General features: G+C 40.4%; 1 protein-coding gene across 1 annotated transcript in view; it reads right to left on the bottom strand.

Annotated features, from left to right (window-relative positions):
• The window catches only part of PIP5K1A (phosphatidylinositol-4-phosphate 5-kinase type 1 alpha), a 41,245-nt gene extending 14,725 nt beyond the window's left edge, over window positions 1-26,520 (bottom strand). Inside the window, 5 exon segments of the mRNA XM_088835754.1 lie at window positions 117-247; window positions 2,976-3,056; window positions 8,111-8,142; window positions 17,381-17,419; window positions 26,041-26,520. Coding sequence (XP_088691880.1) covers window positions 117-247; window positions 2,976-3,056; window positions 8,111-8,142; window positions 17,381-17,419; window positions 26,041-26,122 — 365 coding nt within the window. The 5' untranslated portion in view covers window positions 26,123-26,520.
• Between the last annotated feature and the right edge of the window lie 263 nt (window positions 26,521-26,783).

Below are 26,783 nucleotides of genomic sequence, written 5' to 3'. Positions count from 1 at the left end.
AGGCTAAGGATTGGATGCATGCCTAAATTAGGTATGAATCTCTAAACTGTCCTAATGTTGATATAAAAAATCACATTTCCCAAGACATTCTTCTGAACATTAATTAACTACTGTACCTCGGGAAGAAGATACTCTCCACCACGTAGAAGTCTTGCATGAGGACATCTCGCTCTGGTTTGGTACTCAGGCTTCCCACTGTGTGAGTAATGCCTAACTGGATGGCACCTTTTAAGGCTGATGAGGTTGTCTGAAACAAGAGGAAAGTTTCTAGTATTAAATCTGATTCTAGCAGTAAAAACTCAGGAGAGAAAAACCAGAAGAAACAATGGAAAGCAAATGCCCTTCCAGTGGTTCTCTAAACTGGGGCAATCCAATTTCCCCATCCTCATGGCCCCATGAAAAGACTGGAGAGGCATGAAGGTACAGAGTAGCAAAGGTGTGACTATGGGAGCCAGACTTCATTGGGCAAGTGTCCCCTCCAACCCACAGCTACATCTGAGAGACAAACTGAAGTGAGAGAACAATCTGAGGTCTCACTCCGAAGGTTCCTGCCCCGGAGCATATAAAGTCTCCAAACATTTTATTCATCAGATATAGAATGTGACTAAAATTAAATGATATTCTGATTGACTAAAGCTCAGTCCTCTAAGACCAGGCCTGAGTGATGTCCCAAGGTCAACAAAGTGGCAAAAAATAGCTACTAATAGATAAAGAAAGCCTGAAGATTGTTTCTGAGAGAAGTATTTAGCTTTAAAATCATGTGTGTGTGCTTAGTTGCTCATTTGTGTCGACTCTGTGACCCCATGGACTGTAGCCCTCCAGGCTCCTCTGTCCATGGGGATTCTCCAGGTAAGAATACTGGAGTACGTTGCCATGTCCTCCTCTAGAGGATCTTCCCAACCCAGGGACTGAATCCAGGTCTCCATTGCAGGTGGATTCTTTACCATCTGAGCCACCAGGGAAGCCCATTATCATACTATGGTCAAAATACAAACATAAGAGCCCCATTCTTGCAATCCAGGATTCCAATGTCATGAGAAAATGCCGTATTAACTAGATCTGTGCTATCTAATACAGTAGTTAGTAGCCACACTCGGCTATTTAATTCTAAGTTAATTAAAATTTAATGTAAAAATCACTTCTTCAGTTTTGCTAGACACATTCAGGTATGATTAGTGGCTACCACACTGGATAACACAGGTATAGCCCATTTCAATCACCGTAGAAAGTTCTATTGGACAGTTTTTGTTCTAAGCAATTTCCCTTATCCTCAACCCTTACCAAGTATTAGTTGCCTTTCTACTTAGTCCTCATGGGGCATTAAAATTATAATCAATTTTTTAAGTGCTTGCCTCTCTTAGACTAGAAATTCAGCTTTTTGTCTCAGTGTTCAGCACATAAAATGAGCTCAATAAATGTCTGTTGATTTGATATAGGCCTCAGAGCCCATTCCTGGGGAGGGTCAGGTCCCAGACAGAGAATGAGTGAGTCTACCTCTATCACTTCGGACAACGCGGTAAGACAGAAAACAGACACAAGAAAACTGACATGGGCCAGACAAGGTACAGGTGCCATATAGGGGTTTAACCCCAGGAAACCTAAGCATCTCTAATTAGTCTAGAACTGAAGAAATGGATCACCCCAGGATGCTTCTCTTCTGTTTTCCCTTCACCATTTCAATTTTCTCTTCTTGGTTATTACTGCTGCTGCTGCTGCTGCTGCTGCGTCACTTCAGTCGTGTCCGACTCTGTGTGACCCCATAGACAGAAGCCCACCAGGGTCCCCCGTCCCCGGGATTCTCCAGGCAAGAACACTGGAGTGGGTTGCCATTTCCTTCTCCAATGTGTGAAAGTGAAAAGAGAAAGTGAAGTCGCTCAGTCGTGTCCGACCCCTAGCGACCCCACGGACTGCAGCCAACGAGGCTCCTCCATCCATGGGATTTTCTAGGCAAGAGTACTGGAGTATCTTTCAATCCATTTGCTATTTCCAGCTCAAAATCAGGTGCTCTAGGCTCTATTCACCAACTGAAACTATAATCTTAAAAAAACAAAACCCAAGGGCTTCCCTGGCGGCGCAGTGATGAATAATCTGCCTGCCAATGAAGGGGACGCAGGTTTGATTCCTGGTCCAGGAGGATCCCACATGCCATGGAGTGGCTGAGCCTGTGCACCAAACTACTGAGCCTCTGCTCTCGAGCCCAGGAACAACAACTACTGAGCCCATGTGGCACAGTTACTGAAGCCCATGAGCTCCAGAGCACATGCTCTGTAACAAGAGAAGCCACCCCAATGAGAAGTCCACACACCACAACCAGAGGGTAGCCCCTGCTCACCACAACTAGAGAAAAGTCCACAAAGCAACAAAGACTCAGCACAGCCAAAACCAAATAAATAAATATTTAAAAAAAAAAAAAAGACACACAAAGAAGAAACAAACACATCTGACCTGCTGTCTATATCACCAGGCTGAACTGGATCCAGCCTTTACTTTATGTGTATCCAGCACCAGAGTAAAGACAGAAAAACTTCAAAACACATGGTTCCCCAAAGCTAGGTTAAAATGGCCTTGAGGGCTTATTGTTGTTTGTTTGCTTAGTTACTAAGTTGTGTCCGACTCTTTGTGACCCCACGGACTGTAGTCCACCCAGTTCCTCTATCCAAGGGATTTGCCAGCAAGAATGCTGAAGTGGGTTGCCATTACATGTTTGTATCTTAACAGGGAAACACAATTGCTTCAGCTTAGTGAAAATTCATCTAAAATCAGATTTGTCCATTAAGAACATTCTCATTTAAACACATATACAGATGGTTAGATAATTCACCCTTTGTGATGTAAATTCTAAAATTCAAGTTGTATGATGGTTATTGTGCAAAGGTTTAGGGTATCAAGAAATGGGATAGAATATGAATAATATAATCAAAGAGACAAAACTAGTCCTTCCTGGAATAAGATGAAAGGGTTCCACTCAGACGCACCTTTTTATATGTTGTCTCTCCTGAGGAATCAACACCTCGGTGACCTATTTTCTTCATGGACATGCTAGAGGAATAAGGCACCTATAAAAAGAAGAGTCAACATTAGTATATAATTTCCACATAACACATCAAACTGCTACCATGATGGTACATGAAAATAAAACACTGAACATACCCTTTTTAGGATCAAGAACATTTTATAAAATCTTCAGAAGATCTACCCGATGCAAACACAAAGTTATAGTGCTGCTACTCAAAGAATTACAACTGACTAAACGAGCACTCCAAAGGACACACATTTCACCTGTGGTCCTCAGAAAAATGACAAAGAAAATCAAAATTATTATCACTGAAGAAAAGCAGAAACAGGGGAAGTAGAAGATATTAAGAGCAGCCCCAGGAAAAAGGAGAGAACCCCAGTATACAAAAGCAAGACAGAAATGGAGCTTCACAGACCCAGATTCCTTTCAGAAATTACTCCTCCTCTAACTTTCAACCCAAACTGAATACTATTTGCTCAAACTGACTTCACTAGCAGAAATGAACTGCTGCTGCTGCTGCTAAGTCACTCAGTCGTGTAGGACTCTGTGTGACCCCATATACAGCAGCCCACCAGGCTCCCCCGTCCCTGGGATCCTCCAGGCAAGAACACTGGTGTGGGTTGCCATTTCCTTCTCCAATCCATTAAAGTGAAAAGTGAAAGTGAAGTCACTCAATCGTATCCGACTCTTAGCGACCCCATGGATGGCAGCCTACCAGGCTCCTCTGTCCATGGGATTTTCCAGGCAAGAGTACTGGAGTGGGAGAAATGAACTAGCCACTGGCAAATATTAAGTACTGTGAGTCCAGACATTAAAAGGTTGAGGCAATAAGACAAATTCTCTAAGAAAAGGGCCTCCCTGCCTCAAAGAGATTCCTGAGAATATGATATGGCTTTGTTTTCTACTCACATGACAGCCTCGGAAAAAAAGGAAGAAATAAAACCAGTGGAGTAGAACCTAGAAGGCTATTCTCCACAGCCAAGATGCCACCACAATAGACGTGAAGGTATTCTTCATGATACCAGTATTCATTAAGTTAATAAAGCCAAAAGGCAAAAAGACTATTGGAAATAGCATGTTACCGTTTTAGGACCTGATATTTAATTATACTATTCTTACTAAGGCCCTTAGTGGAGAAAACCCTCAATAAATAACCTGACAGACCTTGGAAGATGTTCTGAGAGAAAAGCCTAAAATCCGATGCCAAAAGGGTCCACATTTGGCCCCATCACAAAACCCAGGAGAGATGCAAGTAAAGAGAGTTGGGAAACACATCATGAAAAGAAAATTAAACAAATATAAGATACTCTGCACAAAAAGAAATACAGGAAATCAACAGCTTCAGTATGGTTAAAAGAAGTTTGCCATATTCACTGAAGCTATGCAATCAGGAGGTATTAACAACAAAACAATAGAGTAAGTTTTAGTGTCAGACTGGCTTTGCATCCCAACCTTCTTAATGCCATATTATTAATTATGAGAACTTGGGCAAGTTAAAGAACCACTAATCCTCACTGTGTTCATCTATAAAACATGCATAACAACAGTAGCTACCCTAATAGAGGTTCTTTGCAGGATTAAATAAGAATACCTACTTAGATACATTATTTACATTTTGGTACACTACACCCATGAACAGTATGAAAAGGCAAAAAGATAGGACACTGAAAGATGAACTCCCCAGGTCGCTAGGCGCCCAAAATATGCTACTGGAGATCAGGGGAGAAATAACTCCAGGAAGAATGAAGGGATGGAGCCAAAGCAAAAACAACACCCAATTAAGGATGTGACTGGTGACAGAAGAAAGGTCTGATGCTGTAAAGAGCAATATTGCATAGGAACCTGGAATGTTAGGTCCATGAATCAAGGCAAATTGGAAGTGGTCAAACAGGAGATGACAAGAGTGAACGCTGACATTCTAGCAATCAGGGAACCAACATGGACTGGAATGGGTGAATTTAACTCAGATGACCATTCTATCTACTACTGTGGGCAGCAATCCCTTAGAAGAAACGGAGCAGCCATCATAGTCAACAGAAGAATCCAAAATGCAGTTCAATTCAGTTCAGTCGCTCAGTCGTGTCCGACTCTCTGCGACCCCATGAATCACAGCACACCACTTGGATGCAATCTCAAAAACAACAGAATGATCTCTGTTCGTTTCCAAGGCAAACCATTCAATAACACGGTAATCCAAGTCTATGACCCAACCGTAACGCTGAAGAAGCTGAAGTTGAACGGTTCAGTGAAGACCTACAAGACCTTTTAGAACTAATACCCAAAAAAGATGTCGTTTTCATTACAGGGGACTGGAATGCAAAAGTACGAAGTCAAGAAATACCTGGAATAACAGGCAAATTTGGCCTTGGAGTACAGAATGAAGCAGGGCAAAGGCTAGTAAGAGTTTTGCCACAAGAACGCACTGCTCATAGCAAACACCCGCTTCCAACAACACAAGAGAAGACTCTACACATGGACATCACCAGATGATCAACATTGAAATCAGACTGATTATACTCTTTGCAGCCAAAGATGGAGAAGCTGTATATAGTCAGCAAAAACAAGACCAGGAGCTGATTGTGGCTCAGATCATGAACTCCTTATTGCCAAATTCAGTCTTAAATTGAAGAAAGTGGGGAAAACCACTAGACCATTCAGGTATGACCCAAATCAAATCCCTTATGATTATACAGTGGAAGTGAGAAATAGATGTAAGGGACTAGATCTGATAGAGTACCTGATAAAATATGTATGGAGGTTCGTGACATTGTACAGGAGACAAGGATCAAGACCATCCCCAAGAAAAAGAAATGCAAAAATGCAAAATAGCTGTCTGAGGAGGCCTTACAAATAGCTGTGAAAAGAAGGGAAGCGAAAAGCAAACGAGAAAAGGAAAGATATACCCATTTGCATGCAGAGTTCCAAAGAATAGCAAGGAGAGATAAGAAAGCCTTCCTCAGTGATCAATGCAAAGAAATAGAGGAAAACAATACAATGGGAAAGACTAGAGGTCTCTTCAAAAAAATTAGAGCTACCAAGGGAACATTTCATGCAAAGACGGGCTCGATAAAGGAAAGAAATGGTATGGACCTAACAGAAGCAGAAGATATTAAGAAGAGGTGGCAAGAATACACAGAAGAACTGTATAGAAAAGATCTTCACGACCAAGATAATCACGATGGTGTGATCACTCACCTAGAGCCAGACATCCTGGAATGTGAAGTCAAGTGGGCCTTAGAAAGCATCACTACGAACAAAGCTAGTGGAGGTGATGGAATTCCAGTTGAGCTATTTCAAATCCTGAAAGATGATGCTGTGAAAGTGCTGCGCTCAATATGTCAGCCAATTTGGAAAACTCAGCAGTGGCCACAGGACTAGAAAAGGTCAGTCTTCATCCCAATCCCAAAGAAAGGCAATGCCAAAGAAAGCTCAAATTACTGCATAATTGCACTCATCTCACATGCTAGTAAAGTCATGCTCAAAATTCTCCAAGCCAGGCTTCAGCAATACGTGAACTGGGAACTTCCAGATGTTCAAGCTGGATTTAGAAAAGGCAGAGGAACCAGAGATCAAATTGCCAATATCCGCTGGATCATTGAAAAAGCAGGAGAGTTCCTGAAAAACATCTATTTCTGCTTTATTGACTATGCTAAAGCCTTTGACTGTGTGAATCACAATCAACTGCGGAAAATTCTGAAAGAGATGGGCATACCAGACCACCTGACCTGCCTCCTGAGAAACCTGTATGCAGGTCAGGAAGCAACAGTTAGAACTGGACATGGAACAACAGTCTGGTTCCAAATAGGAAAAGGAATATGTCAAGGTTGTATATTGTCACCCTGCTTATTTAACTTATATGCAGAGTACATTATGAGAAACGCTGGGCTGGAAGAAGCACAAGTTGGAATCAAGATTGCCGGGAGAAATATCATTAACCTCAGATATGCAGATGATACCACCCCTATGGCAGAAAGTGAAGAAGAACTAAAGAGCTTCTTGATGAAAGTGAAAGAGAAGAGTGAAAAAGTTGGCTTAAAGCTCAATATTCAGAAAACTAAGATCATGGTATCTGGTCCCATCACTTCATGGCAAATAGATGGGGAAACAGTGGAAACAGTGGCTGACTTTTTACTTTTTTGGGCTCCAAAATCACTGCAGATGATGACTGCAGCCATGAAATTAAAAGACGCTTACTCCTTGGAAGGAAAGTTATGACCAACCTAGATAGCATATTAAAAAGCAGAGACATTACTTTGACAACAGAGGTCCGTCTAGTCAAGGCTATGGTTTTTCCAGTAGTCATGTATGGATGTGAGAGTTGGACTACAAAGAAAGCTGAGTGCCGAAGAATTGTGCTTTTGAACTGTGGTGTTGGAGAAGACTCTTGAGAGTCCCTTGGACTGCAAGGGGATCCAACCAGTCCATCCTAAAGGAAATCAGTCCCGGGTGTTCGTTGGAAGGACTGATGCTGAAGTTGAAACCCCAATATTCTGGCCCCTTGATGCAAAGAACTGACTCATTTGAAAAGACCCTGATGTTTGGAAAGATTGAAGGCAGAAGAGAAGGGGATGACAGAGGATGAGATGGTTAAGAAGGCAGCACTGACTCAATGGACATGAGTCTGGGTAAACTCTGGGAGTTGGTGATGGACAAGGAGGCCTGGCATGCTGTGGTTCATGGGGTTTAAAGTTCTGATATGACTGCACTACTGAATACTACATTTGGTACATTTAAAAATGCTTAATAGTGACTTCCCTGGTGGTTCAGTAGCTAAGAGTCTGTGCTCTCAATGCAGGGGGCCCAGGTTCCATTTCTGGTCAGAAAACTAAGACTGATGCGACAACTAAGACTGATGCAGAGAAATAAATAGAAAAAGTAAAAATACTCAATAAATCTGAGCTGTGTTAATATTCATAATAAACTGTGACAAAAGCAGAGTTGTATAACTACTAGCCTACCAAAGAGATGTGAGAATCATACCTATCAATAGATTTTAAGACCCCAGTAGGGGGAAATAAGGATGTCATAAACAGGTATCCTTCTATCCCAGAATTAAGGTTTTAGAACCACTGTGTATCAGTATCTAAAACTCACCTCAGATGCCGTGGGTCTCTTGATTCCAGATGCTGTATAAAAAAAAAATAAACATAACTATAAATATGTACACACACTTGCATGATCTCTATCAAGCTCACTGAAACAATTAGGATTTGAGTCAAACTAAACCTGGAGAAGGAAATGGCAACCCACTCAAGTATTCTTGCCTGGAGAATCCCAGGGACGGGGGAGCCTGGTGGAATGCCGTCTATGGGGTCGCACAGAGTCAGACATGACTGAAACGACTTAGCAAACCTGACAATGGGTTCCTGCCTCTTGCTCAGTGATACCAGATCCTTTTGGATAGGGATTTTAACATGTCCCTTCCTTTTCCTCCTCCATACTCACAGAGCCCTTATTCATATTCCAGTCTTCTTCTAGTTCCTTTTTCTTATCCAAGTGTTCATATTTTCTCTAGGAAATATATCTGTTCTTGATACATTTAACCATCAGAGCCAAAGTGTCTCATCTGATACCATGGTTGAAAGAAAAGGGCATGAGATACCAGACTTAGTGGACAGCCTAGACCTGACTAATAATTTTTCCTGTAGAGCTAAAATGGTATAAGAAGCTTTAGAGCATATCTGTGGTGCTTTGCACTTCTACTAATTATTTCAGAAAAAAAGGTAAAGAGTTGATCTACAGAAGTTTTACTTACAATAGCCAAGCTATGGAAGCACCTAAATGTCCATCAACAGATCAATGAATAAAGCAGCTATGGGTGTTTATGTGTGCGTGTGCATGTGTGTCTGTATGCAATAGAATACCACTCAGTCATAGAAAAGAATGAAATCCTGCCATCTGCAACAATGTGGATGGCCCCAGAGTATTATGCTTAGTGAAATAATTCAGAGAAAAACAAACACTTTCAATGATATGTGAAATCTAAAAAATAAAACAAATGTATATAACAAAAACAGATTCACAGGGAACTAGTGGTTACCAGTGGGAAGTGAAAAGGGCAGAAGGGCAAGCTGGGATAGGGGTAAGAGACACAAACTATTATGTATAAAATAAATAAGCAAATAAATAAATAAGCAAGGATATATCGTACAGCATAAGGAAATATAGCCATTACTGTGGAGTAATTTTAAATGGAGTATAGTTTATACAACTATTGAATAGTTAACTGTATACCTTAAACTAAAGTAATATTGTAAATCAACTATCCTTCAATTAAAAAAAGTTGGTCTGTAGAGATGAAGAAGCTATGGATGGGAAAAAGGAATGATGAAAAAATGAAAAAGTATTCAATGCAGGCAAAACCTGATTCTATAGCCTTACATCTTCATCTTGATCCTGCAGTAAATGCAACAGGAATTTGTCTGTAGAGATGAAGAAGCTATGAATGGGAAAAAGGAATGATGAAAAAATGAAAAAGTATTCAATGCAGGCAAAACATGATTCTATATCCTTACATCTTCATCTTGATCCTGCTGTAAATGCAACAGGAATTTGTTTACTTACTAAATATTTAATCAGTGGAGATGTGTAAGATACGTGTGTAGTTAAATATTTGACTTTTATCAGTTTAAATATAGAAAAGATTTCAAGAATATATTTAGAAAGTGACTAAAAGACCACTATCCATAGAAAACTACTACAAAAGGTTATATCAATTCTTTTTTTTCTTAAGGTTAAGTCAGTTCTTAAGGGTATGCCATCCTAAAGACATCACCCATGATCACAGTGGAGACACATGATCACCCAGGGAGACAGACCTTTCTCCCCTTCATATTGAAAATTGTTGGTCTATTTTTTTCAAAGACTACTGATATATTACTTTGATCTAGTTCAAGAATTCAAAGAGAATAAAGATTAGCCTGTTAAAGAAAATTAAGAAGAATCCAGGAACTTTCCTGATGGTCCAGTGGTTCAGATTCCACCTTCCACAGCAGGGGATGCAGGTTTGATCCCTGACTGGGTAACGAAGATCCCACATGCCATGGACAATCAAGCCCATGTACTGTAACTACTGAGCCTCCACACCACAACAAGAGAGTCCATGTGTCACAACCAAAGAGCTCGCATGATGCAACAAAGATCCAGTGTCGTGCAACTAAGACCTGATGCAGCCAAGTAAATAACAAAATAAATTTAACAAAAGAAAGAAGATCCAAATGGGACGAATCCGCAATAACATAAGTTAGTAGCTGAGGAAGAAAATCTCAGTTCTGGTCCATATGTAAGGTTTAATGGTAAAAGCTTTTCTGGTACCAATAAGCAGAGCAGAAAAATTTCCTTCCCCTAATGAGTCAGAGTAGCAAAATTATGGGGAACAGATGGTTTTCATTCTCTTTCTGAAAAAGGAGGTAAGAAAACTGTCATCTAGCTGTTAGGAAGAAGTGCTGCATAAAATGACCCAGAAAATTAGAAAAATAGCAAAGCCCAAAAATCTATGTTTCTTGCAGGGTGCTTCATCTTCAATCAGGTCAAGTTCAGGTAGGTGAAAGACCTGGAACCTAGGACTGGAACCCTAAGCTAAAGCTTCCAAGGAACAATAAGTCAGCACAACTCAGATTCAAGATTAAAACTGCTAACTTAACTGTAAAATTTAAGGCACTCTCTAACAAAAAATTAGTCAAACCCTTTGAATCTAAAAACCCTTCAGATGAGAGCGAACACGCTGAGCTGGGTTCAGATTCCTGTTGTGTGTGTGTTAGTCATTCAGTCATGTCTGACTCTTTGTGACCCCATGGACCGTATGGAATTCTCCAAGCAAGAATACTGGAGTGGGTTGCCATTCCCATCGCCAGAGGATCTTCCCAATCCAGGGATCAAACCCGGATCTCCCACACTGCAGGCAGACTAAGCCTCAAATCCCTGTTACATCAGGCAAATTATTCTCTATTAATAACTAAAAAAGAACAATCTATATTAGAAGGTTTATACACAGATTAGATGAGATAAACTAAATCAAAGTACTTCATGGACTGTGATGTGCTACACAAATATGTTGTCATATGTGAGTTGTAATGGAAGAGCAAAGTTGGGCCCTCAGGAAGGTTTAATTGTTCAATTATCTAGACCATCACGAAATTCTAATTAGCACTTCAAAGTTCTTGGCTGCTCCCCAAACCCTTAGCCTCCCCATATTCCCAACAAACCCTTGTGCAAGTATACACACAATAGTAGAATTAGTGATTCTCAATGAAGAAATCAGCATTCTTTCAGTTGAGAAAACAACACTGATTCTGGACTCCCTGGTCAGTACTTGACTTATTTCTTCCTCTTTTACCCCAAAGGAAGGGGTCTGGAAGGATCTGACAGAACCAAGAGCCAATGTCCAATCCTAGGCTGCCAGTTTCTCCTAGAACAGAACAACCTCTTCATGTAAGGAGCCACTGGACCAAGTTAAACAATGAACCAAAAAAGCAGGTAAGTGAGTTGAAGGCAGAGTGTAAGTTTGGAGCCTTCTTACTCCCTAAAAAGTTCTACCTTGCTACCTTTCCTAGTTTTATCTCACAAACACAGCTCCAGGACTGCTACACTCATGCAAAGTACCCAGAATGAGGGTGGGAGGACTTAATTCAGTGGAACACGGTACCAATTACTTAGCTATCTGCAACTGCAAAATTTGGATTAATCCCCAAAACACTACAGCTGAGGCAGTTGGAAGGATATTGGGGTCTGAATATTAATAGGATTGGGGTCCAGTGGTTAAGAATTCATCATGCAATACAGGGGACACTGGTTTGATCCCTAGTCTGGGAAGATTCCACATGCCGAAGGGCATATAAGCCTGTGAGCCACAACTACTAAGCCCATGCACCTAGAATCTGTGCTCAGCACCAAGAGAAGCCACTGCAGTGAGAAGCCTGTAAGAGTAGCCTCTGCTCACAGCAACCAGAGAAAGCCAGTGTGCAGTGACAAAAACCCAGCGCAGCCAAAAATAAAAATTATTTTAAAATAATAAAACAAGTAACAGCAGGGCGGAGAAATAGGAACCAAGACTCATTCTCTTCCTTGTCTGAAGTTTTGCTCCGAGGGTACACGTCAGAACTCCCAAACTACCAAAGAATGGACAGGAAGAGAAAAGTAGAGAATCAATGTTGCTATAACATCCAGCTTGGTAGAGAAGAAACCCAATGAACAGCAGAGTAACATTTTAGGGAACAAAGTACCAACTGCTAAGGCCTGATGGCTTGGGTCACTTGGCTCTTACCAATGAGAAAATGCCTACTGAGACTGAAGAGTCACAAGCACTGTACCTGTTCACCTTTTCTTAATCAAGCTTTCTCTTTAGAAGCAACAGCAGCAGAAAGAGGAAAGCGGAGATGGGGGGGTGGGGGACTGGAAACAAAAAGAAAAGAACACCAACTCAGCAATGGCAACTCCCATCCAGCCAATGTTTAAGGAGAATGAGATTTATCCCTAAATTAGAATAAGATTAGAGTATCAGTCAACAGAAAGTTTGCTTTCTAGCATCTGTGTAAAAAATACTGATAAGTATAAACTATGATCTTATAATCCATACCCACAATCCATATATAGCATCCTTTCTTGGGTGAGGAAACTGCAGGTCAAGAAGCAACAATTAGAACCAAACATAGAACAACTGATTGGTTCAAAACTGGGAAAGGAGTGCATCAAGGATGTATATTGTCACCCTGTTTATTTATTTAACTTATATGCAGAGCATATCATGCGAAATGCCAGGCTGGATGAATCACAAGCAGGAATCAAGATTGCAAGGAGAAATGTCAATAACCACAGATGTGCAGATGACACCACCCTTATAGCAGAAAGCAAAGAACTAAAGAGCCTCGTGAAGGTGAGAGAGAGTAAAAAAGCTGGCTTAAAATTTAGTATTAAAAAAACTAAGATCATGGCATCCGGTCCCATCACTTTACGGCAAATAGGTGGGAAACAATGGAAAACAGTGACAGACTTTATTTTCTTGGGCTCCAAAATCAGTGCAGACAGTGACTATAGCCATGAAATTAAAAGACGCTTGCTCCATGGAAGAAAAGCTATGACAAACCTAGGCAACATATTAAAAAGCAAAGACATCACTTGGCAGACAAAGGTCTGTCTAGTCAAAGCTATGGTTTTTCCAGTAGTCATGTATGGACATGAGAGTTGGGCCATAAAGAAGGCTGAGCACTGAAGAACTGATGCTTTCGAACTGTGGTGCTAAAGACTCGTGAGAGTCCCTTGGACTGTAAGGAGATCAAACCAGTCAATCCTAAAGAAAATCAATCCTGAATATTCATTGGAAGGACTGATGCTGAAGCTGAAGTTCCAGTACTCTGGCCACCTGATGCAAAGAGCCGACTCACTGGAAAAGACCCTGATGCTGGGAAAGATTGAAGGAAGGAGAAGGGGACAATAGACGATGAGATGGATGGCATCACTGGCTTAATGGACGGGAGTTTGAGCAATCTTCAGGAGATGGTGAAGGACAGGGAAGCCTGGTGCGCTGCAGTCCATGGGGCTGCAAAGAGTAGGAGACAACTAAGCGACTGAATAATAACTACTACTGAATTCCAATGTTAAATTTCCTCCTCCTCAGGGAAAAACGTTTCCTTCATGTTGTCTCCTTCATGATCATGTAGTTCCTACTTATCAATAGGCCCTGGACCAAGAAGCATTCTAAACGAAAAGCTAATGTTGCTCCACTGGCAGCAAAAAATAAAGCCATGATGAACAGGTTGTGTCAGAAAAATAACTGTATAAACAGCTTAATTCTAAGTGGGTCAATATATGACGCAGAGCCAATCATGGTGATTTCTTCAAGGATCAGTTCCTCTGTGGAAAGATGGAAATGGAAAAAGATCTAGGGGACATAAACAATGACCAATGTATAAAACTGTACGCAACTACATATTTACTAATAAAGACTGGTTTGTTGTCCACTAATAACTAAACAGATATATAAAACACCTAGAGAAGCAAGGATATACTCACTTCGGGAATTTTTAAAAAATTCTGACCAAGGCAGGCTCAATCTGGCTGAGATCTATAGATATTAATGAAAATTTATTTTTAAATAGAACAAGTTGAGAACTTAGTCCCTTCAGCCACATATGAACCTATATGCCCATTTAAGCTAACAAATCAGTAACAATTTACAGTAAGAAAAAATCATTCAAGAAGGGCCTTTGAGATTTTAACCTATTCTTAATGTGAAAGTTGCTCAGTCGTGTCCGATTCTTTGGGACCCCATGGACTATACAGTCCTTGGAATTCTCCAGACCAGAATACTGAAGTGGGTAGCCTTTCCCTTCTCCAGGGGATCTTCCCAGCCTAGGGATCAAACTCAGGTCTCACGCACTGCAGGCAGATTCTTTATCAGCTGAGCCACAAGGGAAGCCCAATTCTTAATAGTAAGACGAATTTAATCTATTATAAGTAAATAAACAGAGCATAAGGGATGTGCTCAAAATTAAAGAGCAAAGGTGGTGACAGAGACAGAATTGGAATTCACATTCCCAACCCCCCAGTTCAACTCTCTTTCTTCTAAACCATATTTTGTTTTCAATTTCCTGACCACTTAGAGTCTAAGGGGGAAAGGAAAGCACCAAAGGAACTAGAATGCTTCTACAAACTAAATCTTACAACTGTTAATGGACAGCATGAACACATATTTTCTTCCCCTGAGGTTTCCCCTTCCCTTCCCACTTTCATTGATATCAGGATAGAGTCCTCCTTTGGTTCCTCTCAATGGATTTAACAATACCACTACTCTGTTCCTCCAGCAACAGTCATCAATGTCACTGGCAAAACAGTAAAAAAGTACCTTTCATTTCTTTCAGTGAGATTATACTTGTTTTGAAATGGACAATGCCAGTATTCTAGAGCAGAAGCTGCCTTTCAAAATTGATCCTTGACAGAGCAATTTCACAGATGTTAAGGTCCTCAGTTCAGTTCAGTCGCTCAGTCGTGTCCGACTCTCCGCGACCCCATGAATCACAGCATGCCAGGCCTCCCTGTCCATCACCAACTCCCAGAGTTCACTCAAACTCATGTCCACAGAGTTGGTGATGCCATCCAGACATCTCATTCTCTGTCGTCCCCATCTCCTCCCGCCCCCAACCTTTCCTAGCATCAGAGTCTTTTCCAGTGAGTCAACTCGTTGCATGAGGTGGCCAAAGTATTGCAGTTTCAGCTTTAGCATCAGTCTTTCCAATGAACACCCAGGATTGATCTCCTTTAGAATGGACTGGTTGGATCTCCTTGCAGTCCAAGGGACTCTCAAGAGTCTTCTCCAACACCACAGTTCAAAAGCATCAATTCTTCGATGATCAGCTTTCTTCACAGTCCAACTCTCACATCCATACATGACCACGGGAAAAACCATAGCCTTGACTAGACGGACCTTGGTTGGCAAAGTAATGTCTCTGCTTTTTAATATACTATCAAGGTTGGTCATAACTTTCCTCCCAAGGAGCAGGCGTCTTTTAATTTCATGGCTGCAATCAGCATCTGCAGTGATTTTGGAGCCCAAAAAAATAAAGTCTGACACTGTTTCCACTGTTTTTCCATCGATTTCCCATGAAGTGATGGGACCAGATGCCATGATCTTTGTTTTCTGAATGTTGAGCTTCAAGCCAACCTTTTCACTCTCCTCTTTCATCAAGAGGCTTTTGAGTTCCTCTTCACTTTCTGCCATAAGGGTGGTGTCATCTGCATATCTGAGGTTATTGATATTTCTCCCGGCAATCTTGATTCCAGCTTGTGCTTCTTCCAGCCCAGCGTTCCTCTGATGTACTCTGCATATAAGTTAAATAGGCAAGGTGACAATATACAGCCTTGACGTACTCCTTTTCCTATTTGGAACCAGTTTGTTGTTCCATGTACAGTTCTAACTGTTGCTTCCTGACCTGCATACAGGTTTCTCAAGAGGCAGGTCAGGTGGTCTGGTATGCCCAACTCTTTCAGAATGTTTCACAGTTTATTGTGATCCACACAGTCAAAGGCTTTGGCATAGTCAATGAAGCAGAAATAGATGTTTTTCTGGAACTCTCTTGCTTTCTCCATGATCCAGCGGATGTTGGCAATTTGATCTCTGGTGCCTCTGCCTTTTCTAAAACCTGCTTGAATATCTGGGAGTTCACGGTTCACATATTGCTGAAGCCTGGCTTGGAGAATTTTGAGCATGACTTTACTAGCGTGTGAGATGAGTGCAAATGTGCAGTAGTTTGAGCATTCTTTGGCATTGCCTTTCACGAGCAGTAAAAGTACCTCTTTTCTTCAAAAAAGACATGAACAACTTTAACAGAGAGAAAGTTTTTAATTCTTTTCAGATTAAGAATTTTCTTTTTGGTGTCAGTAGGACCATGACTCAATCTGATTAAAAGCATAAGAGTTATGATCACTGAATCTGCAATGACAAAAAGAGGGCATCTGACAGGCACTCTTGTTGTTTTAATGATCTTAGAATTGACTGTACAATCAGTTACCAGGCCTTGGCAAAAATCCACATTAACTTCTAAAATATTTTCTGAAAGAATGATCAATAACTCCAGGTATTACACATGGAGGAGCTCAGAATTTTGACAGCTCAAATCAAAAGGGGAAGTTCCCCTCTGCACTATTCTTTGTTGAACAACAAATATTTAATCTGGTTTAAAGTCAAGTTAGTTCACACAGACTTTGAGATTAGTGAGAGAGCAGTAAGGTATCATGGGTAGGAATGTGGGCTCTGAAATCAGCACACCTAAGTTGGCTAGGTTTGAATATGAGATCTGCATTTACTAACTAGATAACCTGAACAAGTTGGTTAAAACTCTCTAGGCCTTGGTTACCTCATCCATAAAATGGCGATATAATAACATATACATCATAGAACAGTTATGAGAATTAAATAAATCCTATATAGCACTTAATATGCAATAAATGCTCTGTAAATACTAGCAATTATTATCATTGTGAATTATAAAATCTCATCTATAGGATGAGAAGGGTCAGGGGAAATGAGAAGTACAACAAAAAGGGAAAAGAAAAAGAGACACATTTACTGAAACAAAAGGAAATGGAGTTATGGGAAGACTTCGAGGGAGACAAAGGATAGTCAATGGATTCATCTTATATTGTGCAACTGTGAGAAAAGAAGTTGCTATGTTAAGGTAGTATTTTTTTTGGAGAGGGTAGAGGGAAATGGAAGCTAAAGTCAAATAATCTTTGCAAGACACTCACAGCCTTCTCAAAAGGCCATGCACACTACTTAAAAAAAAAATTGCAATTGTTATGGGGAAGAGGAGTCCGCTGCTAGTAATCGTAAGGAGCTCATGCTTCTTCAGCACAGATACACATCAGATCTACCTCTCTTACGGGTGACCCCACAGCACAGAAAGTGGAGACCTAAATGAGGAAAAACAGAAAATTATCACTTACTTCTGGGGTTCTAGTTGCTTACAACAGAACAAGCATATTTTTAAAAAACCCACATGACATCTCTAAAGTTTAAAATTATTAACAGGACCTGACCTGATCCCCAGTACCACTGTGAAATGTGAGAAGATTTTCTGTAGTTCTAAGTAGAAGTCAAAAAAAAAAAAACAAAAGAAGCTCTGGCAGAAAAATTCCAGGAGTGATCACAAAACTTGTAACCCAAACAATTTCACTATTGCATGATTTCAGGTTGGCAAAAAAATTTCAGGTATAAAGCTCCTTGCACACAGGCTTCTATCCTTTTAAAAAAGAATGTGGATACATTTTACTTAAGGGTCTTCCACTCGTGAGGGCAATTTGGTAATATCTAGCAAAAAGCCTTAAAAGCAAATTTGTACCATTTGTCCCAGAAGTGAGAATTTATCCTAAGGAAATAATTGGTCAAGTGGACAAAGACATATATACAAATATATTTATTGTAGCATTGTATGTAACAACTATAATTGGAAAGAATCTAAATATACAATATAGGTGATATAAGTTGTGGTATAGTCATAAAATGAAATAGTATAAAACCATTATCTTTATGTTCATTCATGGATAGACTGTCACAATAAACTGTTTAATGGAAAAAGCTAAATAATTACATAGTACAGTATTTTTTGAAAACACTTATCTATAAAGTCACATGTATTTACACACATAACAAAGGTCCAGAAAATTATATACTAAAATGTTAAAATGTGACTATATTGAATAGTATGATTAAGGTGATATTCTAAGTTTAAGTTTCTATTTTTCCTTATCTATATAAATTTTCTATAACAAAAGGTAATTTAACAATTAGAGAGATATTTGGGAATGGCTTTATTGTTCTGTTTTATAACCCATTTTCCCCAGTAAACTAGTGCTCAACAGTTCCACACATACAGATCACCATCAATTCCCTCCCTACACATTAACTTGAGCTCATTACAACATATTATTATGCTGCTACAGAGACAGACTAGAAGAAAAATGTGAAAGATGATGCCTAGAAAGCTGCTGACAATTGCAAGCTACAAATGAAGCATGACTCCTCTACACTCACTCCCATTCTCTATTATTACTTTGAGATGCCCATACAACCTGAAACAAACCTGTATCAGTGCATATGCTAACAGGTTATCTCTGCAGAATTCATCTTTCATATCCTTTAGAATATCAATATTCTCCCATAAAACAGGTATCCCTAATTTCAGCATATCTCCTGGATATTTGAAAAATAAAGATCTAGCCTCTAAATTATGAAAATTAGCTGAGAAATCTTTCATGTTACTAAAATAATTTCAAGACAACTGAACCAGCCAGTTAAGTGCCACAGAGGAAACAATCCAATCAATTCTTGCTAAAATACAAAGTTGAATCATACTATGTCACAGAAAATTTTTCTGAGTAACTCTGAATAGTCTTAAGGAAGCACTACATTTTGGTCCTTAATCCCAGCCTAAATTGTGTTTGTGATAAAAAAAAGGTACCAAAAGGGATGGTTTCTAGTCACTTAGCAAAACATCACTAGGACTCTCCATAAACTGGTTTGCAGCTACTAAAACACTGGCAGCTATGACTTACTATTGAGAGCAAGGAGAAAATGTAGAGGAAGAAAAGAAAATTAATACAATTGACAAGTGTGAAAAAGGTAAACTTTAGAGGGGAAATGAGCTGGCCTTACAAGAGGAGATAATCAAAACAGAGATATTTTCAGACAGTACACAGCTCCAAAATAAGAGTTGTCGTTCCCCTCCCCCATTCCCCCTCAGCATGTGGAACAAAACAAGAGTTGGCCTTAATACCAGAGCCTCTCCCAGTGCTTTCAGAGCAGAAACATTTCCGTCAAAGATGAGATGACATCATCTTCCAGATGAGAAACTAAGAGGCACCCTGTAACTGACTTTAATGCTTGAAGTACACACGTAATTTCAGGATGCTAGAACTGGGCTGGATGTGTATTCCTCAGACGAGTTTTGCCTGAACAGATCATAAAGAATAGAGTCCAGAGACAGCTTGATGAGCTACCAATACTACTACATAAATCTGTCAATTCCTACAGAAATCAGAAAGAGACAAGCAGGCTTTTTGTAAGCAAAATGATAATTCTGAGGGGGTGTTTTGGTTGATGATATAGACAGCCAGAGATTTTTTAAAAAAGCAAAAACCTGCATCACCCAACCAGTCATTACCCAGTTATTTGCTGGACTATCTTAAACAATCTCTCTAGTCCTCTTTAACTTGAAATACTGAACGCCACTTTAATTATACCCCTGCATGTAGGAGGCATAATAGGTTATCCAAATGAAAATACTCAGAAATGTCAGCCTACCTAATGAGAAGCATTGCTGAGCACACAGCTCTAAGAGATAGTGTTGGGGGGTGGGGGTCAGGCACTGTTACCATACCCTCAGTAAGAACTAAACCACGTCAATCATGAAAATCAAGCCACATCTCAGAGAAAAGTTAAATTTTGTTCCTTCAGTTCAGTTCAGTCGCATCCGACTCTGCAACCCAATGAACCGCAGCACACCAGGCTTCCCTGTTCATCACCAACTCCCAAGACCAACTCTCAAACTCAGGTCCATTGATTCGGTGATGCCATCCAACCATCTCATCCTCTGTCGTCCTCTTCTCCTGCCTTCAATCTTTCCCAGCATCAGGGTCTTTTCAAGTGAGTCAGTTCTTCACACCAGGTGGCCAAAGTACTGGAGTTTCAGCTTCAACATCAGTCCTTCCAATGAATATTCAGGACTGATTTCCTTTAGGATGGACTGGTTGGATTTTGTTCCTAGCAGGTGTCAAATTTTACTAAGAATTTTCTAGAAATTGGTCTGAAAGGCAAGGATGGTCTTAGAAACAAAAGCTCAAAACTCATTGATCTACCAGTCCTGGCGTCAACCTGGCTCAGCTAAGAGCCAAGTAGCAAGGAATAAATCACAAATTTACTAAGACTCATCATGATAACATACAGACTTTATGCGAGGTCTTTGCCACTATTAATAATGTCTCTGAACCTCAGTTTCCTAATTTGGAAAATAAGAGGGTTAAATTAAAATATATCTACATTTCCCTTTAATAAATTTTTGCTTCTAGTTCTATAGGCCACATTTCATGATTCTCAGTCCACAAATATGTATCTCCTAGCACTAAAATTCTGGTTGAAATTGTCAGGGGCAGGTGTTGGATATCTGAGTCCTTCTTTAAAAGACCTGAGTCTCTTGGATAAGCCAATCCAAAGCTAAGGTGTGGTTAAGATTTCCAGCAGTTCACCACCTCCCAATTCTATTTCCAAACCTGGTTCTATCTTGAAACAAAAAAGAGCAGTATTTCTGGCCTGGAACATACATTGAGCTGAGAAAGTAACTTAAATACTATCACAATGGGTATTAATTGTCCCAATAATGCACTTCAATCACCCCCCAGACCCTAATGCAAGAAAATCACAGAGATATGACCAAGTTACTTCTCTACCATTTCTTTTACACAGATTCTTGTCAATGAGAACTTGAAGTTCACCAGGCATGCTGCGCAAAGGAAAGCTAGTATTAAGCTATTCATATATCCTTAAAAAAAAACAACTCTTCCCATTCTCTCCCTGCAACTTCCCTTTGCTCACTCCCCATCAATGTTACTGATCCTTTGAGATGGTGTTTATTCTGGATTAACTCCATAAAGCTCAGTTTAATACACAGCAAATAGTAAGCTATACTTAACTGCCTATAAGGAATCTACCCTTCTCTTTCTCTCTGCCAGTCTTCCTCAGACTCCAACAATAAGGGGACTTTGGGGAATCAGATACTTAAAAATTAACATATTCTGCATACAGCCATTACAAATAGACTTATTTAATAGGAGAAAAAAGAAAAATAATCAGTGACAAAGTTTTAAAAGATGGAGGGGCTGAGGGAAAAAAGTTCAGTTCAAACAGAAAACAGTAAAACAACAGTTCATAGCAGATATGAATAAAACAGGATCAACACATATGTAAAAATCAAACAACGTTCTCTTTTGATAGGAAAGGGTGGAGAAGTGAAGTGCAACAGGGGAAATGGGCCAGAAAGGGGTTTCCTCTAGGAAACACCATCAGTCCAATCACTCTCTCTTTGAGACTGAATGATGGGCTGGGGTTTAGAACACAAAGAAACAGATTCCCTCTGCCTGGCTATCAGAAAATAGCATACTTCCTGAAGTATACTTGTATCCCTGATCAAGAGGACACACTCAGTAAAAAGAAAAACCAAACTGACTACCTTGGTCTTTTTGCTTTCATCATGTCAAGTAAGAATATGCTAAAATTCTAGGAAAGTAAACATCCAGCTTAAAAGGGTAAAATACCCCCACCCCCAACTCAGAACTTCTCACCAGTTACCTGAGTTTGGCCTGGTGAAGTTGTTCACTTCACAAGCTGTAGTTTCCATTGTTTTTATTTAAAAAATAGGCTGATAAAACATGTAATAACTAGTAGCTAGCACATATTTGAGCACAGTTATTAATCAGAAGTTTTACATCAACTCAGAATAGCACACAGAAATTAACAAAACAAAAAACAAAGAAATTAACAAAACATAACATGCATTTTGATATTCAAGGCTAATTTGTAAGTACACATTACCAATTAATAACAGATACTGGATACCTATTAAGTCTATATAATTACACTTGACCCTGGGCTTGAGCAGTCATGGCAGAAATAAATGGATAATTTAAAAAGTGACATTCTGATGTCAGTTTTCTGGAACAATCTACCAAGGGGACAAAATAAAAAAGGAGGGGTATGTGGGTGTAAGCCCTCTGTGGAAAAAGCATAAAGAAAAATCTCTCCTTACTTATAAAATACCAACCAAAAGGATACCTGTTGATATTCTCATTACATGGCATTCTGTTCTGTCTTTACATTTCCAAACTCCAGCTTCTCCCCCCAATAATGTGGCTTAAGTTGCTTTACTTTTCACCAGCATAGAAAAATTAAAAGTAAAGAGATTAGTCTACAAATAGCTTATATTGTACACAAAGAACACAGACAAAAAACCCTCAATGTTCCTACCACTTGGAGTTATCAGATTACAGCATACATTTATTGGTGGAGCTCTGCTGGGAAGGACAAAGCCACCAGAATCAAGGATTGATGAGACTGATCTACTATAAAAGTTCTGAGCAAAAATGTTTCTTTCCTGTGTTTTTTGGGGTCTCCCTCAGCAGTTTAAGGGAAAATCAGAAAAGGAAATATAAATATTACCTCCAAATCATCTGTACTCATGATAGAATCATTTGGTAATGTGCGACAATTTCAGAAATGTTCTGGTCTGAAGCAAAAGGAGCTACAAGTTCATGATATTCTAGGGTTTCAAGTGCTTTTTCTTAGGGGAGTCACACCGGATTTTATCACAGCTCTTACTTTAGGGGAGCAAGAGACACTTTAATACTCTAACTTTACTTTTTAACTCCTCCACTAAATTCAAATCAAGTCACCAAAATAGAAACTTTACTCCCTTTTTGGCAGTAAAAAGGAGACTTGGTGGCTTATTTTCAAATTCTTGATGAACTAGTCAAACTCAGACGGGGAACAGGCTCTCTACAGTGTCACCAGTGTGACAGATGGTAACACTGTCAACGGCACCTCATCAGTGCTTTTATTTAAGTGGTACCACTGACCAAATAATGAGGCTAGGACAGAAAGGAAGAAAAGGAATAAATTTCCTTTACACATCGAACACCTGAGAGCAAACTCCATCACCCTTTACTAACAAAGTAAAAGAACAAGGAAATGATGACAGTTCCTGTAAGATTGACATTAATTTATCATCACCTCCCTCTAATCCAAACATGGTAATTACTCCAATGGGAAAAGATCTCTCAAAGATCTCTTAGAATGTATGGTTTGCTTTAACTCCTGCATTTAACCTGTCAGCAGCATAAAAGACCAGCTCCAGCTTAATGATTAAATAATATAGACAGGGGTTTAATACTGGCAGGGAAGAACTGTTTTAAATTACCAATCCTTTCTAATTTGAATGCCAAAAGCTTTTGAACCTTAAAAGGTTATGAATGACTTATCTAAAACATCAATCTGTCCCTGAATCCTAACATTCTTTTTTTGTATACACTGCCAGAGAATCTTACCTTTAGGATTTCAGTTTCACCAATATTTAAGTGAGTTCAACTAAACATCTAAGGACAATAAGTTGATTTTAGAATGATTAAAACACAAACACACACACTCCTACCTTGAATTTATACAAAGCTAGCCTTTTAGCCTTTAACGATTTAGGAGACCATAAACCAATTTATTCCTGCCAATGCCTTAATTCCCCTGGTACTATACAGACAGACCACCACTCTCCTCCAATCACAAAACACATTCTCAATAGCCTTTTTGTCATCTGAATCAAACACCTTATCCTCTTCAAAAACATACCCTTGAACTATGAAATATTCTATTAAATTCAGTAAGCCAAAACTGAAGTAAACGTACAGATAATGCGAAAGAAGTCAACACTGTGTATCTGCACACAATAATCCCATGTTTTCAGGAATATTTATGAGAATCTTTCTAAATTTCTTCATCCAAGTTTCAATATTTGCCAAAGAAACAGAGAAACAGGGTGAAAAAAAAAGGTTTAAAAAAAAAATCTAAAGCTATTTGTTTTTAGTCATTTTTTTTTTTAATTTTTAGCCATTTTTGTATCTTGACCTCACATATGAACACAATAAAGCCAAGAAGCTGTAAAATTGACTGAAATCTATTATTTTATTTTCTGGTGATAACACAACAGCAAAAAACATTTACACTATCTGAATAACATCCTGCTAGTCTTAGGATCTGACAGAAAACATAAAACATACAAAGATATCAAATAGTGACACCTAAAACTAGTAAAACTATCTGAAGTAGGAGCAAAAACCTGAAGACATCACTATGTGACAGAAATATTTTCTTTTACCCCTAAATCTGTCCATGTGGACAATATTTTCATGAGATAGAGGCTGAATCAAATTCTGGGATATAAACAGAAAAACACAAGGCTTTTAAGATTAAGCTGTTTCTAATACCTGATCTGATGATTAAGAAGTCTGCTTAAAGACTACACAACCATTCTTGTTTCAGCACTGGGGGAGAGGAAAAAGGTTTTAAATTAAGAAGCTACTGTATTTAAAAACTTTCATTTTAACTTTATCCTTCTTCACACTTAGAATGCAACAGGAGTTGTTCTGGCCCACCAATCTTTTATAGGAAACGTAAAAACCAACTCTCAAGAAACTAAAAATAGATTGTACATAAACAAAACTCCAGTTGTGAAGAAGATATTTATGACCAAGTATGTGCTCACCTGAACTGAACAGGAAAAGGTGGAACCCTCTAGTCAACTCAAAACGAGTAGGATGCAATCCCAGGATTAAGCAAGTGTCAATGTGTCGGGTAAAGCATCCATCATCTGGCGGCCTCTCCTGCTCACAGTGTATAGCCAACAGTCACTGTGGAAGCCCAGACATTTCTGATGGAAGCTCTAGAACAGTTTCTGACTCAAACTCCACTCGCCCACAACATATATCCCAACACCACACATTTTCCCCTCCTACACACAATCTGTTGCCTTTCTTGTGGGCTCCTTAGCCCTCCCTCAATCTTCAACAGTTTCTGACTACTTTGAGCTAGATTCCCTGGCTCCCTTCTCCAAGTGCCAATTTCATGCCTAAGCATTCTTCCAGTCCATTTCCTATTATGCAATTTTCCTACACAGCACTTAGAACCATCCCCACCCTATCCTTTTCAAGCCTAATTTCCTGCATCACCTCCCTCAACTTCTACTGCAATTCGAGACTCCATCGTTCCGCCTTCTCCATCTGTTTTCAGTGTCTTTCAAACCCTGCTTTTCCACATACCTCAGGCTCTCTTCAGAAATTTTCCATTCCTTCCCAAAGCTGGGCAGTCGAGAGATGGGAGTCTCCAGAGGAGAATGTTAAAACGTGTAGGTGTATCTGTCCGTGCGAGCGCGCGCGTGTTTGGGGGAGGGGAGGCACGAAGTGAGAAGGAATGACGCATTAGGGGGGAGGCTCTCAGGAGCCTCCAATAACTCACTCCCACCTGCAACAAAATCCCCAATCCCCTAACGCCCCAGCATTGGAAAGCATCCCATAACGCTTCCATACCTTTTAAGTCCCATGGTTTCTCTTCCATGTTTTTGTCCAATTAACCTCGCAATCAACGGAGAGTCTACCTGCCTCTCACGCTACGTAATTCCTCTCTACGTATGAAGCCTCTATTTACTCTTTCCCTACTCCCACCGTCAATCTCCATCCTTTTCTGACCCTACTCTTTCAAAGTCCCCAACTCGGTCTCCTTAAAGACAGCCAGTGTTTCTGACAGCTTCCCTTTTCTCAATCAAATCCATCCTTTCCTCACATTCCCTCTGCCTGCTCTGAAAGCTACAAGAAAGCCTAGTTCTCGGTCCTCCTTACCGGCAACGCCTCAAACATGTCCAGCTATGGGTGCCCTTCCTGGGTCTCGCTCTTCCTGCCATCGCACAGTCATCAGCCCCCAGCCCACGCCACGCCCTGATTACCTGAGGCCGAGGTGCAGGGAGGGACGCCGGAATCCGCGGATGAAAACCCTGCCACCGACGGCCCAGAGGAGGCAGACGCCATCTTGGCAGCCCCCTCCCCCTCAGCGGCCTCTCTCTTTCTATCGCGCTCTTCCTCTTCTCGGAGTCGAACCTTCCCCACGTATCTTCACAGAACCCGCGTCCTGCGGGCCACCTCCCCGCCCCCTCCGGGGCCTCAGAGACGTTGCGCCGGCTCCGGGACCAACTCAGGGCAGAACCATTAGGATGGCATGGGGGAGAATTCTCGTCTCGCACCGTTTTAGCAACTTTAACCCCTTCCCGCAGGAGCTACTTTCCCTTTTCACAACAGAGTAAGCTCAACCGGCTGCCGGAAACTGCATCTGGACCAAACCACACCTAAAAGAAAAAGGTGGGGAATGAGAAGTCCCTGCGGAGCGAACTCCCCTCCCCCTTCTCCCTAGCCACAGCCTGTTTATCGCCCGGCCCCACCGCTTCACTCCCGGTGGCCAAGGAAATCCGGGCATCGCGCATGCGCCCAACCTTCTCCTCCGCGGCCACCTCATCCAACGGGGGAGGAGGGACGCCCTGAAAGGAGGCAAGCTAATCAGGAGGCTGAGTCTGGTCACATGACACAGGTCCCTCGCGCCCTGGCAAATCCGAAGAAGGAAGACAGTGCGGCTCTATCTACGGTGGCTTGGTGAGTCAATGTAGAAGGGAGACTTAGAAGGGACTAGATCAAGAAG

The sequence above is a fragment of the Moschus berezovskii genome, chromosome 4 (assembly GCF_049115385.1).
Source record: "Moschus berezovskii isolate FMDL1 chromosome 4, NW_MosBer_1.0, whole genome shotgun sequence".
NCBI classification, from domain to species: domain Eukaryota; kingdom Metazoa; phylum Chordata; class Mammalia; order Artiodactyla; family Moschidae; genus Moschus; species Moschus berezovskii.
This window is presented reverse-complemented; position numbering and strand designations above follow the sequence as displayed.